This window comes from Artemia sp. Qi Xiang Cuo, chromosome 6, assembly GCF_049724085.1.
Source record: "Artemia sp. Qi Xiang Cuo chromosome 6, ASM4972408v1, whole genome shotgun sequence".
NCBI classification, from domain to species: Eukaryota; Metazoa; Arthropoda; class Branchiopoda; order Anostraca; family Artemiidae; genus Artemia; species Artemia sp. Qi Xiang Cuo.
The window spans coordinates 63526692-63545675 of NC_142799.1; the positions used below are offsets into that span (position 1 = coordinate 63526692).

Genomic DNA, 18984 nt, shown 5'->3' on the forward strand with positions numbered 1-18984 from the left:
TGGGATGCCCATCTAATACATTTACACAATTAAATAAAACGTAGATAAGTAATTGTATGAAGAGAAGAAAAAGAACTTCAGCCCCCTCTCCCTCACTGGAAGACCAAAATTGTGTGAACTGCAAAATTTGTAACACCAGGAAAAATAGCAAGGCGTTGGCAGTGAGCTAACAGCGCGAAGATCCGAAGAGATGAAGCTACTGCAGCATGACATTCTTCGGGATCGAGGGTATGGCAATGCAAGCGCATCTAGATGCATAGCTCCTAGCCCCTCTCCCATACCTCAAAACATTTCCAGGGTAACCCGAAAATTATTTGCTGTTACTCTTGGAAGAAGTAATGTAAGGACAATAACAAAGGTCATCTCCCTTCCGGTGCTAAGAAAATGTCTAGTTTGAAATATTTTTAAGGCACCATAATTTTAGAAAATGATCGTATTTAAAAATAGCATTAATATTAAATTTTGGAGTATCCCTTTGCTGGGTTTGTTCCCCTTGTTCTTTCCCCCCTTTCTAGTTGTTGAATATTTACATAGTCCTCACAGGCTATACTTTCTGAGGCTATTTCTTTGAATATCATATATATAAATTGTTTTACAGAAACGGTGAATATTTCCAGAAATAAATTTTAGAGTAGGAAACATAGATAGTCAAATGATCGGATATTTATGGAGCTTAATTTTGTCTTTTTATTAAGCTAAGATATTCGGTTCATCGTTAATGCGGGGTGCTATCTGATAGAAGCCAATCAAACCCTGGAATTATGTTATCTTTAATAAAAAAGACAATGTAAATTGTGCTTCTAACTTTGGGTTCCGTGCAAGTCCTGCTATATCTGCATAACAGTCTGGCTGAACCTAGGTTTCCAGCCCAAGAATAAGAACAAGCAAGTAATAGATATCTTGTTCAAGTTTCAAACCTACATGGTGGAAAATCGTTTGTGGGATCCATTGGTTTAACTGAAGAGATACCAAATGATATACAAAAGAAACTGCAATAAGTGAGCAGGTTACTCCTTCTTCAAACCTCGCTCTTTACGATAAATATGACTTTTGGCACAGTTCTTTAAGAAAGACTGCTCAAGTACAAGGGCCGTTGATTTTGAATGAAAAGTATTTTTATAAGAACTTCAAGACTTTAGCGTAAAGAGCGAGGGTTGGGAAAGGGGTGGTCTCCTCATGCTTGAAATAATTTCTAATCATTTTTTACTTAGGCAGGGCAAATCGAAGGAGTTCTCGTAGAAAGTTCAAAAAGGGGTCACTCGATTGGAAATTGTAGTGCCTTGTGCCCTTTTTAATAATCGAAAGTGATTAGAAGGCAACTAACACCCCTTCCACGCCCATCATTTCCCCAAACACATCCAATAAAAATTTTGAGATAGCCATTTTGATTAGCGTAATTGATTTCGAGATAGAAAATATGTTTTGAGGAAGACACTCCCCCGCAACCCTCAGGGCAAGGGCTGTAAGTTATGCCCTGGGGGCATACAAGATTTTTTATAGAAAGCCTATTCGTAGAAACTTCAAAGAGCTCATTCGACTGGAAATTCAAATGGCTAGTGCCCTTTTTAATAGTCGAAAGTGATTTGACGGCAACTATCCCCCCCCCGCACACCCACCTTTTCCCCAAACCCGCCCACTAAAAATTTCAAGGTGACCATTTTGTTCAGTATTGTTTAAAGGTCTGGATATTAGAACATTGAGGATGACACCCCACAGTTCCTAGAGTAGGATTTACAAGTATTTCCATGTGAACATATCAGAATCTTATTAACATTGCTGTCGTTGAAATTTCGAAATGGGCTCATTCAATTGGAAATGGAAATGGTTAGTTCCCTCTTTAATAGTCGAAAGTGATTGGAAGGCAACTAACACCCCTTCCACGCCCACCATTTTCCCAAACACATCTAATCAAAATTTTTAAATAGCCATTTTGTGCAACGCAATGGAAAATTCTGGAAACTATATCTTTTAGCAGGACACTCCTCCCGCAGTCTTCAGGGCAATAGTTAAAAGTCATGCCCTGGGGGCATATAAGCTTTTTATTGAAAGCTTTGTCGTAGAAACGTCAAAAAGGATTCATTTGATTGGAAATTCAAAGGGCTAGTGCTTTTTTTTAATAGTCGAAAGTGATTGGAGGGCAGCTAACCCCCTCTCACGCCCACCTTTTCCCCAAACACATCCAATCGAAATTTTAAGATAGCCATTTTGTCCTATGTATAAGTCAAAGTCAAAACGAGCAGAAATTAATCTGAGTAGGGTTCTAAACCCTATGCTTTCTAAAAGCCAGAATATGATTTGTAATTTACTAAAAAATCTTTTAAATGTTTTCAATTTTATAACTTTAAGAAATCAAAATTAATTAAGATTTTAAGGAATAAATATCAGCATTATGTATATTAAAACTGACAATGCACATTTTCTTTCAGTAAATTCATTTGCATTTTTTTTAGTAAAGTACAAATTATATTCTGGCTTTTAGATAGTATAGGGTTTAGAACCCTACTCAGATTAATTTCTGCTCGTTTTGAGTTTGGCTTATTTTAATTTCTGTTTGTTTTGGGTTTCATTTATTTATTGATACTGATTTATGGTAGTTGTATACTTGGTAGATTATTTGATTCTATTTTTGTTTATTTTCGGTTTAATGGAGTTCTTTACCTTTTTTTGAACTTATTTTGTGCAAAAAGTTTTTTTTTATTAATATAATAAAAAGCACCCACAGCTTGCATAAACCTACTATATTATAAATTAATATACACGGTTGAACCCTTCTCAATGTTTTATAAAGGCAAAAATCTTGGTTAAACAAGATTGATCAAGAAAAAAAAACATAATAATTCATTACAAAGATATAATCGAATCCTCTGCAATCGCAATAGGATTTTTGTTCTAAAACACACAAATGTCACCATTTTTAATATATTTCCATATAATTTACAAGCTTTTGAGTACAATCAAAATAGACCCTTTTCAACTTCTACTTCAGTTGGCTTGCAAAATAAATAATTTTGACTGCATCTTCTAGGGACGTACCACATTGAATGTGAGAATCAGAAGTAAATTTTGCATAAATCAAATTTTTATGGGATTCAATGAGAACCAAGTACAAACTTTTTAGTTTGACTAGAATCACAACATTTGTCAACCAGTTTCTACAATGAACTGAAATTGGTGTTAATAATTTTGCTCATCTTTCATCGAAAGTACTTAAGATTTTGCCAAAAAAGATTAATTTGAAAAAGCTTTTTCTAAGATGGGGTACACATATCTTTAAAAAAAGCAAACCTAACTGTTTTGATCAAACCATATCTAACACAATTAGATTTTTTTGCCGAATATCAGGTTCTTTCTTTGTTCCCTATGCAAGTTTTGGGCATGTTATTTTTCTGCAGTGTCTATGGTTTTAATAGATCAACGTAAGACAACAATTTTGCTATCATTTATTGGCTGAGATTCAGCTTTATCCTGCTACCACGTTTATGAATCCTGCTTTGCATTTTTATTCAGATTGGAAAATATAAATACGTCGAAAATATGAAAAAAATTATATATTTTTAAGCAAGTTCAGATCAATCTCCAGTAACAAGTCAAAGTAATATCACGATTCTGGCTCGGTTAATGGACAGGCCTGAAACTAATTCAATGATGTAAATATCTTATCCTTTCAGTAAAAATTCAGGAAAAAGCAAGAGGAGTATCACAAAATCGCATGTCTTAAAGGAAACATGAATTTTATAGATTCGTTATTGGATAAGAAAACATGTCTTGTATCATATATGTGTATGTAGTTTTTAGTTTTAACGTTGTGTTTTGTCTACGATTGAATAGCTTTCAAATGTAATTCTGATATATTTTATAATTATATTAAATTATAATTATGCAAGCACACAGGTGGAATTTCTAATTTCTATTACAAAATTGACTTGGTTCCTTTTCAAGTTTTCATAGTTCTTCATAGTTTTTTTTAGGTAGATAAATATTTATTCTACCAACACTAGACATTCAAACAAGGATCTACATCCTGAATGAGCTACATCTGCGGTGTTTGCTTCCTGATAAAATCCGAACTAAAACAAATATTTTTAGGAATTATTTTACACGGTTAATTTAAGGGAGATCTGCTACAAGATTTCTAACTACTCCCTGCATACCATTACAGAATTCTTTTATGACGTCATTTTATGTGATGAGTTTAAACTTGAAAAAGTTGTTTATTAAATATTATGCAATCATCGTAATTTTCATAGAACAAAAACTTATTGTGTCTAATCAAGACCTATGACTCATTAGCAATAGCAAAAATCATTGCCGGACGGAAAAAAGGCTATCAAATTCAAAGTCTATAAGCGTGAGCCATTCTTACCATGTTTACCTAAAAAGCCAAATAAAAAATCGGAACTCATCCATTTGCTTACAGGGTAACCGAACTGCAGAGCAACGACCAACGAAATACTTTATAAGACACAGCAAGCGTGCGTTTTCGTCAGCTCAATGCACGTTTTCTTCCATTTCGTGTCGTTTACACTCTATGATTTTGTTACCCCTTTTTTGTTATTGTTCTCGTTCCTCTTGTGCGTTTTTTTTTAATAGTACATTTGTTTCACATTATAAAGCAACAAGAAACTTGCTTAATAGTGAAAGAATAAATTCATTCAGTTTGCTTAATAGTGAACGAATAAATAGTGCATGAAAAATAAAAGTTTAAGAAAAATGATATTTATTTGTCTTCATAGTACTTTAAACATTTTTTTGGTATTTGTATGATATACCCCCTGCATCTCAAGAAGCGAAGTTAGGTTAATCCTGATAAAATTTACCCAAGTATGATAAAAATATAATACCCTAGAAACAAATTTGGGCTATATACTTAGGCATTAGGGGGGGGGGGGGTAAAGTACAGCGGGTCGGCATGCCTAATTTGTTAGCCACAATTATTCTGATATACAGAATTGTTTTATTTTTTATTAGCTGTTTTATTGTTTTATTAACCCCCAACCCCCCTAATGTGCAATTATATAGCCCAAATTATATATTTTCATCTATTCTGTCAATTCTCTTTGTTTTGTCTCACGCTAAGTTGAAAGAAACTAACGAAAAAACCGGTTTTACAATGCATCAATCTATGAGCAACTTGAGATGAAGGGGGTATATCATACAAGTACCCTTTTTTCGTTTACATTCGACCTAAAAAGAAAAGACATAATAACATTTGAGTTTTCAAAATAAATCCCACCTGTTTGGAGTCAACTTCAATGTCTGCCACATAGTTTTCAAAAACAGTTGGCACATAGACTTCTGGGAACTGATCTTTGGAAAAGACAATAAGGAGGCAGGTTTTACCACAAGCACCATCACCCACTATGACTAACTTCTTCCGTATAGCCGCCATTCCTGGCATAAAACATGTAAGAAAATAAATATGAAAAATACATTAACTACTAAAAGAATTAAGGTGCTTCCAGAAAAAGTTAATTTCTGAAATCACAGAAAAAAGTATTTTTTGCACAATTCCTTTAAAAATAAAATGTATATTACAATAAAAGGGTACAAACTATCAGCAGTTTGCTTGTTTGGCCCTGGCTTCACTGGACTGGTGACTGGACCCTTGCAAATGACCCTAAGTTCGTTCATACATAAAAACTCATAAAATAAATGATAATCCTTATGCAATACCGTTTATACAAACTGGTTTTTTCATGACGTCGCATATCCAGTTTATTGTTTCATAGTTGTTTTTTTGGAATTTTCACAGCCTAATAGCAGTCCCATATTTCCAGAACTAGGCCTATTCTTGAAACATTTCAATTTTCTAGCTTGAAAAGTTTAACTTCAAATCACTGACCAGATAAATGAACAAATACTTTTATTTATAAAGGTACCAACCAAAGCTTACTTCAATAGACAGATTTGCCTCCTGCTTTTTACTAGGAAAGGGGGGGGGTCAATATGTAGCTAGACTTTAAGCCTTTTAGTGAAGAGATAGACATGCGGCATTTTGTTTTAACTGAAATCCTGCTAGCTAGTAAATCCTAACTAGCTGAAAGGATTTCAGCTAGTATAGTTAGGAAGCAGAGTGAGCCCATCACCCGTCCAAGAAAACTTTTTGGTAAAAAGGTTTGCAAGCTTCACCTTGTTTGAGCAAAAATCATGCAAAGATTTTCAGCTAGTATTATTTGGGAAGCAAAAACGAAGCTAGTCAGCCTGTTTTCTCAAAAAATGCTATACAAATCACTTTCTATAAAGTATTTAGACAATTATACCCCAATCAACAGATATTTATGGACTGAGCCACAAACCAAAGGGTTACATACTAGATCATTTTTTATTCACATAAGGCATGAATGTAGAACTGGAAAAATAAGTAGAATACAAAATTATGATCTCTTGTGACATGCAGTAGGTCATCCCTTACAATAAACATGTTCAGCAATGGCACGCCAAAAATCAAGAATCCATGTGAATTCTAGACTTCATAAATAGAAAATCCCTTCAGTACCTGGGTCGTCAAGTTCTGTTAATCAACTCCATGAAACTAACAAAGGTGAAACAAACAAAAAGGTACTATAAACATGTTCAGCAATAGCATGCCAAAAACCAAGAATCCTTGTGAAGTCTAGACTTCACAAATAGAGAATCCATTCAGTACCTGGGTCGTCAAGTTCTGAAATTTATCAACTACATGAAACAAACAAAGGTGCCAAAGAACATACATTACTGACTTTCATTATTATAAGCCCATCGCTTGATTTTAAAAAAGGTCCAGTAGTTTTTGTGGGTTTTATATTCTAATGGACGTTGAGAATATCATAGAGAAGGGGTTTGAGTATTTTTAATAGTTATTTCAACTGGGATGTGAAAAAGCAGTTAGTACCCAATGAGCAAAATGTTTATTCTATTTTAGGTGTAAATTAAATTTCACCCTTCTTTTAAACACATTTCCCTTATAAGTATATACTTACAAAGATGGAAGTCAATCAAGTTGTGAGCCCAAATGCACAACTGCTTGAAAATAAATTTTGAGAAAAACACATCGAAAATACTTGGTTTATAGTTCTCCGTTTTAAGTGGAATAATTGGAGCAAATATAGATCCTACATAGACAATCTACATATCATTCAAACAAAACCAAAAATACTTGTCTGTACCTAAAAATTCAGGTTTCAAGTCACATAGTGCATTGATGTTAAATTCCCTTCCCTCAAAAAAAAAGGAAAAAAAGAAGAGCAAGAAGAATGTGAAAATTAAAAATCTTGGGTCTTCATCAATTTAACATGGGAAGAGGGATACAAACTGGTAACGATCTGGCAACTGGCATACCATCTGGCAACTTAATTAAAACGGCAGGTAGCTTTAAAGAACATTGGATAATTGATATATTTGTGGGAAAAATTCTCCACTGAGGAGAAGATTTTTCACCCAGAATTGTCAACAATAAACTTTCTGGGGGTAACTTTCAGCTAGAATGGAATTATTTGGGGAAAATTTTCAGTAGGGAGGTATTTTACGAGGGAAGAACTTTCCATAGAGGGATTTTCCGCGGGTAGAAGGAGTTTTATATTGAGGGGAAGCCGGGTTTACCTGTATTATTTAAAAAAAGACGCGAAATTACATAAAAAAAACAAGTTTTTTCAATTAACAGTAAGGAGCAACATCAAAACTTAAAACGAACAGAAATATTACTTAATTTGAACAGAAACTTAATTATTAATTTACAATATTACAGGATTGCAGTTGAAATTTCTCAGTAATCAATCAGCATTTGTTGTTTTCAAGAATTATTTTATGTTAACGTCAAGTGTGCACAAAGTGGGCCTTGGTTACCTTCGAAGAATTTCGAAAAAATTCAGAAAAAAGGTTAATTATGCTAGTTGATTTTAATCTGATAGGCCTAGTCCTGATGCGAGTCTGTTTTCTTTGCCCTTATCTATATTTTAAAGTATATGGAAGACAAGCATCCAATAGCTTATGCTTGGTTAAAAAAGGAACAAAATTGCCAAACACTAGATGGCACATGTTTTTTTTTTAACACTACCACCACTTTTCATTCTTATGGTTTCAATACACTTTAAAGCAGTGTTAATTAACTATACTTTTCAAAGGCAAATATACTAAGACATAACTATCAAATATCATACACATATCCCTTTATTGCACAAATACAACTTGCCATGACATTTTTTTTTTAAATATTAGCTTACTCTCAGTTCCACCATTATTGGAATATTGAAAAGCATTAAAACATCCCATTTCTATATCACAATTTTGATACTAACTTGAATTCCAGTCAAGATAATTGGGGAAATGCCAAGGCACCAAAGAGGTTGTGACAGGAAAAGCAATATTTATAAAGAGAATGCCAGTAAATACTACGAGTGAGTTGACTAGGCGTTCGCATTATTTTAACGGATGAATGAAAAGAACTGATATGATAACCAAAACAACAAGCATATTCTCTGTATGTATTTAATTGTTTATACAGTTCACTCTATATTTTATCACAAGAACACACAGCCAGGGGTTCCAAACTTAATCTAAAAGAGGGCCAATTTGTTTTTTTCAAAAATGTGGACGGGATTTTAATCAAACCCTTTAAAGAAGGCCTTAGACAGCCAATCATTTTGATCAAAAATTTGTGTCTATTGATTGACATATGCTTCAATCAACCATCAATCGACCCTTCAATCTCAACCAAAGCTAATCTAACACACTGCTTTTGGTCAAAACGACTGAGCCATTTAAACTTTCTATCAATCACCGTCAATACTTGACTCAAGCGTCAAATAGGTTCCTAGACGGTCATTCATGCTTGCGTCAATCGATTGACGGAAGCTTTTGATCAAAATGATTGACAGTCTAGGACCTCCTTAAAGGTTTAGATGTAAATTTAAACAATTCATTTAAGGCAAGTGATAACAAGTTGTCACGGATAAAAATTATTTTATCACAGATGAGGCATTATTAGAAGTTTGAAGATCTGGATACCTTGAATTTTTTTTTAATTCACCATTTTTTGTGTCAAATTATTCACTCGTGGTACATGGGTTGCCTTTGACACATATAAAATCGTATAAATCTCTAAAGTCAGAAGAGGGGCTCAAGATTTGTCTAGTATTGTGTTAGATGCTTCAAAGATACACTGTGTACCCCAAATATCTTCAAAAAATAAGTAAAAAAGAATATATTATTGAGCTATACTTTTTCAGCCAACCATCTAGGGCTAAACGGAAAGCAGGTCATCCATGGTTGAGGTAGGAGGATGTCGTAGAGAAAGATTTAAGAGAAATGAGAACAGAAAAGTTCCATATAACACCTGTCTAAAAAAAAACCCACACCCATTGTGCAGCACTGAGCCACAATGTGTCAATTGCAAAGGAGACCTCAAATTTGCAGCAATCATAAAGCGATATTATCAATGAAAACATTTCTATTTTAAGCAAAAGTGCAAAGTCTACATTTAGACTAAGGGCCCTTAACTTAAATAGCAGAAAAAAACAAAGATTTTTTACTAGAAGCATTACAACCCCCTGGAATAACACTAAATTGCTTCTGGCTGACTTGAATCTCGCCCCATCAGAGAAAAGCCTCAAACCAAACCATCTATCATATGATCCAAAGTTTTACAGACCAATTTCTGTGCTGGCACCATTAGGGAAAATCAAAGCAATCCAGCTCAATAGTAACCGAAACTTTTAAAAACGGAATTTTTATACCCATAGATATATCAAGAGAATCGGCTTATTATGCTTATTTCAATTATATAAGTTTCATTGAGTTTAATTTTACCTATCAAAGGCTATGAGCCTGAGAAAGTTTGCCTGATTTAAAAAAAAAAAAAAGAAGGAAGTAGGGGTAAGTGGTAATTACTGAGCCTAGTTACATAATAAGCCACTAAGCTTAACTGTCATCTACTGAGTTGAAAAAGAACCCCCAAGCCATGTGACATAGATTACAAGATGGCCGACTTTTTTGCCCACTTTTGAAGGTATGTTTCTATCTTCGTTTTTCACCAGCTCTCTTTAACCTTTTTGTTATACCCTAGGAAAAATATTTCTTGTATGGTCTTCTTCATCTTTCTCTGCTATGGTTTATCGTAGAAGGTTGTTTTTTTACCTCGTTTGAATCCTTATTTATCAGAGAGAATAAGCAGTGCCATTTTTTACCTATTCTTACAACCAGCTTCAGGCAGTTTCACTTTTAAAGAGCAGATGGCCTGTGGTACATACTGAGCCACTCAGAAGCAGTACATACTGGGTCAATGGCTCACTATGTACCTTAGGATTTTTGCTCAAGTTCGTTCTAGAAACTGATTTCCTAATCAAAGTACTTTTGTTCTAGGAACTGATCTAAAACCAGAAAGAAGTCTCAAAATGCCAAGAGTCCCAAGGGGCCAGATAGAACAGTACAGGCAGAATGCCACGGAACTTCAGGCTGAATCCAAAGAGAATACTAGACTAGCTTTGAATAAGGTATGTGAAGGTCTCAACGACCGAAAGGCTGGAAGTATGTTTGGTATTCCCAGAGCAACGCTTCAGCAGCAGTACAACGAATACAAGAATTTCAGTAATGACCAGAAGGTCTCAGCCAGTCTCGCCAGAAAGCATGGATTCGTCACTGTGTTTTCTCCCAATGATGAAGCTGCTTTGGTCACTTACTATCACTGCTTCGAATATGTGTTACGGGCTTACTGAAATAGAGCCCAGGGAACTGGCATATCAGTTTGCATTAGCAAATAACAAAAAAATGCCTCAGGCATGGGTTGACCACGAAAAAGCGGGTCAAGAACGAATGTGGGGTTTCAAATCTCGGAATCCTACTTTATCACTAAGGAAACCAGAAGCAACCAGCTTCAGTCGAGCAACCAGCTTCAATCCTCACAATGTGATGCAGTTTTTCAACAACTTGCGCACTGTGCTTGAAAAAAAACTGCTTTGATGCAGCTGATATTAACAACATGGACGAAACAGGTGTGACGACAGTTCACAAGCCCCCAAAGGTCCTTGCCGAGAAAGAAAGAGAAATAGTAGGTAAAGCCACTTCAGTAGAAAGAGGAACTCTAGTGACAGTGATCAGAACAGTTGCTGCAACTGGACATTTCATGCCTCTTTACTTGATCTTTCCCAGAAAGAAATTTCAGCCACATATGCTGAATAAAAGCCCTGCTGGATTGGCAGGAGGAGCAAACCCATCTGGATGGGTATCCCAAGAACTATTTTGTGACTACTTGCAACATTACACCAAACAGTCACATGCTTCAACTGAGCAGAAAAAACTGCTCATACTAGACAATCCCGAATCTCAGATCTCAGTAAATGCACTGGAATTTGGCAAGAAGAATGGCGTGCCCAGTATAACAGGACAATGGATAATTGTTTTTTGAGCAATCAGGGAAAAACCGTCTCGATCTACGATATTGCTGGACTAGTTGATTCAGCTTTTCCACTTGCATTTACCCCTTCCAACATACAGAGTGGGTTTGTTAGATCAGGCATTTGGCCTTACAACCCAGGCATATTTACAGAACAAGATTTCCTGTGCTCATGTCACAGATAGACCCAAAAGTGAGGAGAACAGATCAAGCAGTATCGCGAATCATGACACGGAGGCCGTGGACTTTCGCCCAGAGGTTAACAGCACAGGTGCAAGTACCAGCCCTCAACTTTGAAGAACAAGCATGACCAACAATGTAAGACAGGCGCACATACCCTCATCTTCCATCGCCATCAGTCCAGAACAGGTGAGGCCTTTTGTTAAAGCTGCTCTTAGGAAGCAGTCTTCCCAAGGTAGGAAACAAGACTCATCCAAAATCTTGACTGATATGCCGGTAAAGCAACAAGGAAGTTGCAAGATCTATCAGAAAGGGGAAAGCTCCAAAGCTAAAGCCAAGAGGAGTGCAAAAGAAAGCAGCAAAGCAGGTTTTACAGTTTGACGAGGATAGTGACGGAAGCCTTTCACTCCATGATGATTCATTGCTTCACATTGGACAGGAGGAAGAAGACAAGCTATGTCCAGAGGACGGACTGTTCGACACAATTATAGTTGGCAATTTTGAGAAAATTTTTTATGAAGGCAAATACTTCCCTGGAGTGGTTCAGGTAAAGAACAAAGACTCTGCCCAAGTTTGTGTGCTGACCATGACGGAAGGGAATAGGTGGAAGTGGCCCAAAAAAACACGCCATTGTGTATCCTTGTGAAGATATTCTGAAGATTTTAAACTCAATCCCAGCAAAAGGGACAGCTTCAAGGGCATCTTCTTTCTTTACTTTCGAGGATTGGTAAACATCTGTAGTTTCCATTTCTTGCCAAATGCTTTTTTTATTGCATACCATTTTAGTGTGCTTACTCTTCTAGAGCTTTAATATTATGAACAAATGACTGTCATCTGTTTCATTTTTTAGAAGTTTTGCTTGCCTTGTACCGTTTTAACACAATAAACAAATGATTTTAATGTGACAGTCTTCATGTGGCCCAGTATGTACCATAGGATAGCTCACTATGCACCACCCGTGGTCCATACTGGGCCAGGCGGTACATAGTGATCCACTGAGATTTTTCCCTAAATGTAGCCAGTATTAAAATCTGCCAAAATTATAAAAAAAAACTACTTGTTATGTGCTATGTTATGATGCAAGAGAAGTAGCAAAACACCCATTGGGTAGCAAGAAAATATTTTTTTTCAAAATCCGGCTCAGTATAGACCACTCAACCTATCCCCTAAGTCATAGAATCTTAATGAAAATCACACCATCAGATTCAGCGTATCAGATAACCCTACTGTAGAGGTTTCAAGTTCCTATCTGCAAAAATACATAACTTTGTATTTTTTGCTAGAAGAAAGATCACAGATGTGGGGTTTTTTTTTCCAGGGGTGATTATATCAACCCATTGTCCTACAACATAGTGAGAGGGCTCATTCGAACGGAAATTAGAAGTTCTAGTGGCCCTTTTAAGTGACCAAAAATAATGGAGGGACACCAGGCACCCTCACTGCCCCTTTTTTCCAAAAATCATCCAATCAAAATTTTGAGATAGCCGTTTTGTTCATCATAGTTGAGAGGCCCAATAACTATGCGTTTGAATATAACTTGACCCCCCCCCCAGCCTCAGGGGAAAGGTCTTTAAGTTATAAAATTTGCACATTGTTTATGCATAGTGTTTGTTACTGGGAAGTATGCATACATTTTTGGGTGGGGTGAGGCCGAATTTTCTGCTAAGGGTTTTTCCACAGGGGAATTTTCCATGGGGAGGGAAGCTTTCAGGGGCTGAACTTGTCAGGTGAAACTATACACTGGTTGAATTTGCCAGAAAACCTATACAAAATTCTTTTTATATGTATTGCCTTCTCCTTTCCATCTCAATCTAGACTAGAGGATATTTGTGTGGGGAGGGAGATTTCTCTGTAGAGATGGGGCCAGATAGCCTGGCGTTATTTTAAAAAACGATCAGAAATCAAACAATAACTTTCAGTTGAAAAAACTTGTCTTTTTCTTTTATTTAATCCTGGAATGAATCACATGGTTTAGCTCCCAGGATGATTTCTGAACTACTTCCAGTAACATTCATCAATTATTAGCAAACTAAATGGTTATAATAAACCCATTGATGACAGAAAATATACATCAATATCAAAAACAGGAATACTGTAAATGAAAATGAACTCGCAGATTTTTTTTGCAGAGCAGTATAAAAAAGACATAGTAGGAGTGATTGCATTTTGCCAAAATCATGCTTGCATAAATTTTCCCTTGAAAATTCTAGCTCTTGGACATAATAATATTTATATAGAACTGGTTATAGAAGCACCATCAAATTCAAGTCTGTACTATTGCATATTTATTACCATATATGGACTCAGCACAAATTCCCAAGATCATGGAAAGTGGCTTTTGAAATGAAAATCACAACATCAGATTCAGCGTATATAAAACCCTACTGTAGAGGTTTCAAACTCCTATCTGCAAAAACGTAATTTTTTTCTTTTTTTTGCCAGAAGAAAGATTACAGTTGCATGTTTATTTGTTTTTTTTTTTCAGGGGTGATTGTGTTGATCTGGTGGTTCAAGAGTATTGTGAGAGGGCTCATTTGAATGGAAATTAAAAGTTCTAGTGCCCTTTTTAAGTGACCAAAAAATTGGAAGACAACTAGGCCCCCTCTTCTGTCCCTTTTTCCCAAAATCATCAGATCAAAATTTTGAGATAGCCATTAAGTTCATCACAATTGAAAGGCCCAATAACTACGCCTTTGGATATAACATGCCCCCCCTTCCCCACAGCCCCGGAGGAAAGGTCTAAGTTATAAAATTTGCCTGTTGTTTACACATATTATTTTTTATTAGGAAGTATGCATACATTTTTGGGTGGGGGGGGGGGGATTTTCTGCTAGGACTTTTTCCAAGGGGGAATGTTCCATGGGGACGGAGGTTTTCGGGGGGTGAACTTGTCAGGGGAAATTACACAGTGGGGAGAATTGTCCAGAATTCCCAAACAAAATTCTTTTTACATGTCTTGCTTTCTCTCTTCTGTCTCAATTTTATGCTTGGAATTGTTAAGGGTAATTGTCTGGGGTAAATTTTTCCCAGAATTGAATTGTTTAGAGGATATCTTGGTGGGGACAGGAATTTCTCCATGGAGGTGGGGCCAGATTTCCTGGCATTATTAAAAAAAGATCAGAAATTAAATAAAAAAAACAAGTTTTTTTAACTGAAAGTATGAAGCAATATTAAAACTTAAAACGAACAGCAATTATTACGTATATAAAGAGGGATGCCCTCTTCTAAGACCTCACTCTTTACGCTAAAGTTTGAACATCGTCCCAATTCTTTAAGAACAACTCCTAACACACAAGGGTTATTTAATTAGAACAATAAGAAGTTTTTTCGAAAAGTACCATAAAACTTTAGCATAAAGAGCAAGGTGTTAAGGAGGAAGCAACTTCCTGTGTATACATAATAATTTCTGTTCCTTTTCAGTTTTAATATTGCTCCTTACTTGCAGTTGAAAAAACTTGTTTTTTTTATTTAATTAATGAAAAAGATCCTAAGGTGCAGTGTCATTACTAGCATTATATAGTCTTGTGTTTGCAGATATCACCTTGACCTCAATAGGGATACCAAATTACAAATACTGAATTTTAGACATAACAGAGAGACCTTGTAAATATATTAAGAAGAGATATCTGAAATAATGAAAATTTTGCACACTTAGCCCTATTTTCTGAAATGGAGGGTCATCAGACAATCATTAGAGGAAAGGCAGAATTTCTTCTCTAAACCCCAATTTGCAGGTGCAACTGTGAAAATATTTGACAATAGTATTATAAGAAATTGTTTTTGGGAAACAGAAAAGAATGGTAATACAATTATTGTAGATATTGATAACATATTTTTAAGTCAGTATTTTTATACACTCTCAAACTGATCCACAGTTCTCACAAGAAATTTGAAAATTGGGACCAAAAATCCCTTTTTTGAGGCTTCAGATACCCTCATTACCTCCCACCTCGTTAAAAAAAATGCTACAATTCAAATTGTATTAAAAAAGGGGCTAATTGCAGAAACAAAATTCTCAATAAAGATATTGGATTGGAACATGAAATCTGTGTTGAAAACCATAGTTGATTAAAAATCCACCCATGACATTTTGAAGTCAATGCCATAGCATTGACTAATAATAATGTGTTTCTTACCTGTCTACAAAAAGGGGAATGATAGAGTACTATATAAAAAGAAAATAGGAACTTCAGCACTAAAAACTTATTTTCACCATAAATAATCAAATCAATTTGATAACAGTAAGACTTCTCTTCGTACACTATGCATAAGAAAACTTTCAGCAAGGGTAACAACGGATGAGTTGGTGAGTCAGCCAGGAAATTTCAAAATTTTGTTTAATTTTTTACACTTGATGCTATAAGAGGGATGTCTCTTACTTCCACAATTTGCACATTTCATAGGGGCAGAACATGGTTGCTCAAGACTAGATGTATGTCCTCCAAAACATCTAGCACACTTTGCTTTTGCATTTGGAAGCTACGAGTCCATTATGTTGGCAATTGTAGTAGCGTTTCAGAATAAACAGGAATTTCACTATCCAAAAGAAATCATATTCAATCCAAATATCATGTTGCATTGCAGATGAAAGGACACTTTCTGTTGGAAAATACATTTTGAAAGTTGATGAGCTTCCAATATGGATAGCTCTTGTGCATTCTGGTGAGGCAGTTTTTAAGTCTTTTTCTACTGCACAACTAGGCATCCCTTTCACAATGCTGATGAAGATGGGCTCAGTCACTTTTGTTGTTGCAGTGTTACTCTTCAGTTTTTTTTGCATTGTTTTCAGCTGAAACTCAGTTGGATACTTGATCAGCCAACAACTTTTTGATGACTTGACACAAAAATCAGTATTGCTAATGCCACACTTCTCACAAGATTTGCCACACTTCTTCATGAGATTTGATACTTCAGGTGGATTAACCACAACAACAGAGAAAAGTCTTTTCTCAGAAATGTTTGCTATCTTCTTGTTTGCACCTACACCACCTTTCATGGGTGAGTTTGTTGGCGTTTCAAATTTTATGTTCAGTGCTTCTTCCAACTTGTATTTGGTTTTTAGCAGCTGGCATGATAAATCTGCATGTGCCTTAAAACTGGCTTCAGGGACCTCTGAAGGGTCAAACATGCAGAACACCATCTTGTCTCTAATAATTTTCTCCAAAAATACCATAGCAGTTGTATAGCTCATTAATTAGCTCTTCCTTTGTACTGTCCTTATGGGCTTTTATCTGACCACCAGCTTTAGCTAAACATTTTATTGAGTTCAAAATCAATCCTTTTTTGTAAAAATTGCAAGCCACAACAGTTCCTTTAACATAAATTCAAGGTTTTGGTGTCATTCTTAGAGGCTGAAACCAACTGGAGGGCCAAAAACTCTTGCAAAAGCCTTTGTACCCATAGGACACCCTGCAGCTTCATATGGCATTGAATTAAAATTCCAAGATAGAAATTCTAATCAGATAGTTTGAATGTCTATAAAATGTGCCTATGCCAGCAATATCATCCATACTGCCCCAACTCATAAAAATAGTGAATTTAAAACAGAGCCTTCATAGGCAATTTTTGGAGAAAGGGGGACATGTTATAATCACTGAAACATGTGTTGTACAAATATTTTGTCTACATAATTACATTGTCCTCTAGTTCCCCCCCCCCAGGAAATATACTCCATAAATATGGGCAAACCTGAACCTTTCTAAATTCTTGATAGTTCAGGGAGGATTTGGGAATGATCATATGATGCTCCTCAGTAAAAACCCAGTAAGCACACATCTCCCCTAAGCTATAAGTTTAGATTTTTCATCAATGTTGGTATTTAAAAGGAATAAATGTTTTTGTGGTCTTTAATGCAAACAAAGCAACTTGATTAGCAATTTATTTACTCTGGAATGTAGAAAGAAGACTGCTCAGAATTTACAACATGTCAAATAACAGTAAAAATATTTATACACATGAATAAACAAATACAAGTAAATAATCATGGGATTTCAAGGCAACAGGCAAACAATTTTATCCTTTTCCTCCTGAAGTCCCCTATCTAGTAGAGATTTTACTTTAGTAAACAGGCTAATACTAGATTCTCACCAGTTTCAAAATAGACAAGAAATGTGATGTTTGCATATACCTGCAAAATGGCACCATCTTTGCAGAATTTTATAGGACACTGCAAGTTTTGCATGTGTTGTTTTTTTTTACTTCTATTGCATTCCTAAATGGAAATATGGCTTTATTCAAAACATCCAGATGCAAAAAATATTAATAAATAATTAATTTTCTGTAGTAAGTATGCAGGCTAAAAACTTTTGTGAACACTAGCCCATTAAACAAAACACACACACAACACAGTCATAATTATTATTGTCAGAAACATTACTTTATACAGACAATTTGAAAGTAATTGGTTCAGTTCCAAATCAAGGCTCTCCAAAAATGTCCATTGTCAATAATCATGCCAAATGGGACCTGGGTATATGAGCAGGCAAAGAGTTAGTTTAATTTACATGTTCAGACTGCTGCTGCAAAAGCTAGTCAGGCTCTTGGTATAATTAAGAGAAATTTCAGTGGTCATTCCCACTCATTTGTTTCTATTCTTTTTAAAGGTCTAATTTGGCCTAAGCAAGAGTTTGGTATGTGCATTGCCAACCCAATTAATAAATCAGACCAAGAAACCCTAGACTCAGTTCAGAGGCATACAACTAAAAGCATCAGAGATCTCTATATATTTTACCTCTCTCAGCTAGATAAGTTGAATTTACTCAAACTAGCTTATCACTAAAAGAGAGGAGATATGATTATGACATTCAAGCTTCTCAAACATGAAAAGCTTATCCTTTCAACCAGATAATTCTTCAAGAACAAGAGGACATGATCAAAACCTTTCAAGAAGTTCCAACTAAAGGTTGCATAGCAAAATCTTTTCTAATTGGGTGGTGAGTCTATGGAACTTGTTAGACCAGGATACAGTCTTTTCTGCCAGTATTGAGAAATTTAGAAAAACAAATTGACAAGGAATGGTGCAACAAGCCCTGGCAAATAGTTTGGGACTCACATGATCAGTCAGCACACTCTCTTCACTGACTGTACAGAAAGTACAGAATCATCCTATTGCTAGCAAGTGCAATTTAAGGTAATAAAAATCCAAAAAAAATTATTTATAAATCTAGCACAAAACAACCAAAATTCATATGGAAATTAACAATTAATTGCTTTGATAGGCTACTGATTTGTAAAAAGCAGACTTGAGTAGTTGAATTTGGAGAATGATACTTTCTAGAATGAATCCAGGGCCTAAAATATCCCCTGGGAAGGTATTTCCAAGCTAATATGCTCACCCTTTTCTTATTTCTAGAGCTTAGAATATTGCATACATGAAAGGTGAAAATTCTGATGAAAAAATGTAGGCTCCTTATTACCATTGGCAGAAGTCTTCTAAATGC

General features: G+C 35.4%; 2 protein-coding genes across 3 annotated transcripts in view; one reads left to right on the forward strand and one right to left on the reverse strand.

Annotated features, from left to right (window-relative positions):
• The window catches only part of LOC148951496 (ras-like GTP-binding protein Rho1), a 36448-nt gene that overhangs the window by 11984 nt on the left and 5480 nt on the right, over positions 1-18984 (reverse strand). The window contains exons 1-2 of one of the 2 annotated variants that reach the window (XM_089090913.1): positions 8199-8239; positions 5234-5391 (exon numbers count right to left, since the gene is read on the reverse strand). In XM_089090913.1, the coding sequence (XP_088947039.1) occupies positions 5234-5389 (156 nt within the window). In that variant the 5' untranslated portion in view covers positions 5390-5391; positions 8199-8239. Of the gene's footprint in view, positions 1-5233; positions 5392-8198; positions 8240-18984 lie in introns of those variants that run through there. The other variant, XM_089090914.1, reaches the window with a different exon arrangement.
• On the forward strand, positions 8382-10799 carry LOC148951497 (uncharacterized). The gene is made up of 2 exons (XM_089090915.1): positions 8382-8455; positions 10336-10799. Exon 2 carries the CDS (start codon positions 10368-10370, stop codon positions 10686-10688), a length of 321 nt encoding a protein of 106 aa, XP_088947041.1. The 5' UTR covers positions 8382-8455; positions 10336-10367; the 3' UTR covers positions 10689-10799.

Excerpts from the sequence above, each read along its gene's own strand:
- LOC148951497 (XM_089090915.1), top strand. The coding sequence starts at position 10,368 with ATGCCAAGAGTCCCAAGGGGCCAGATAGAACAGTACAGGCAGAATGCC.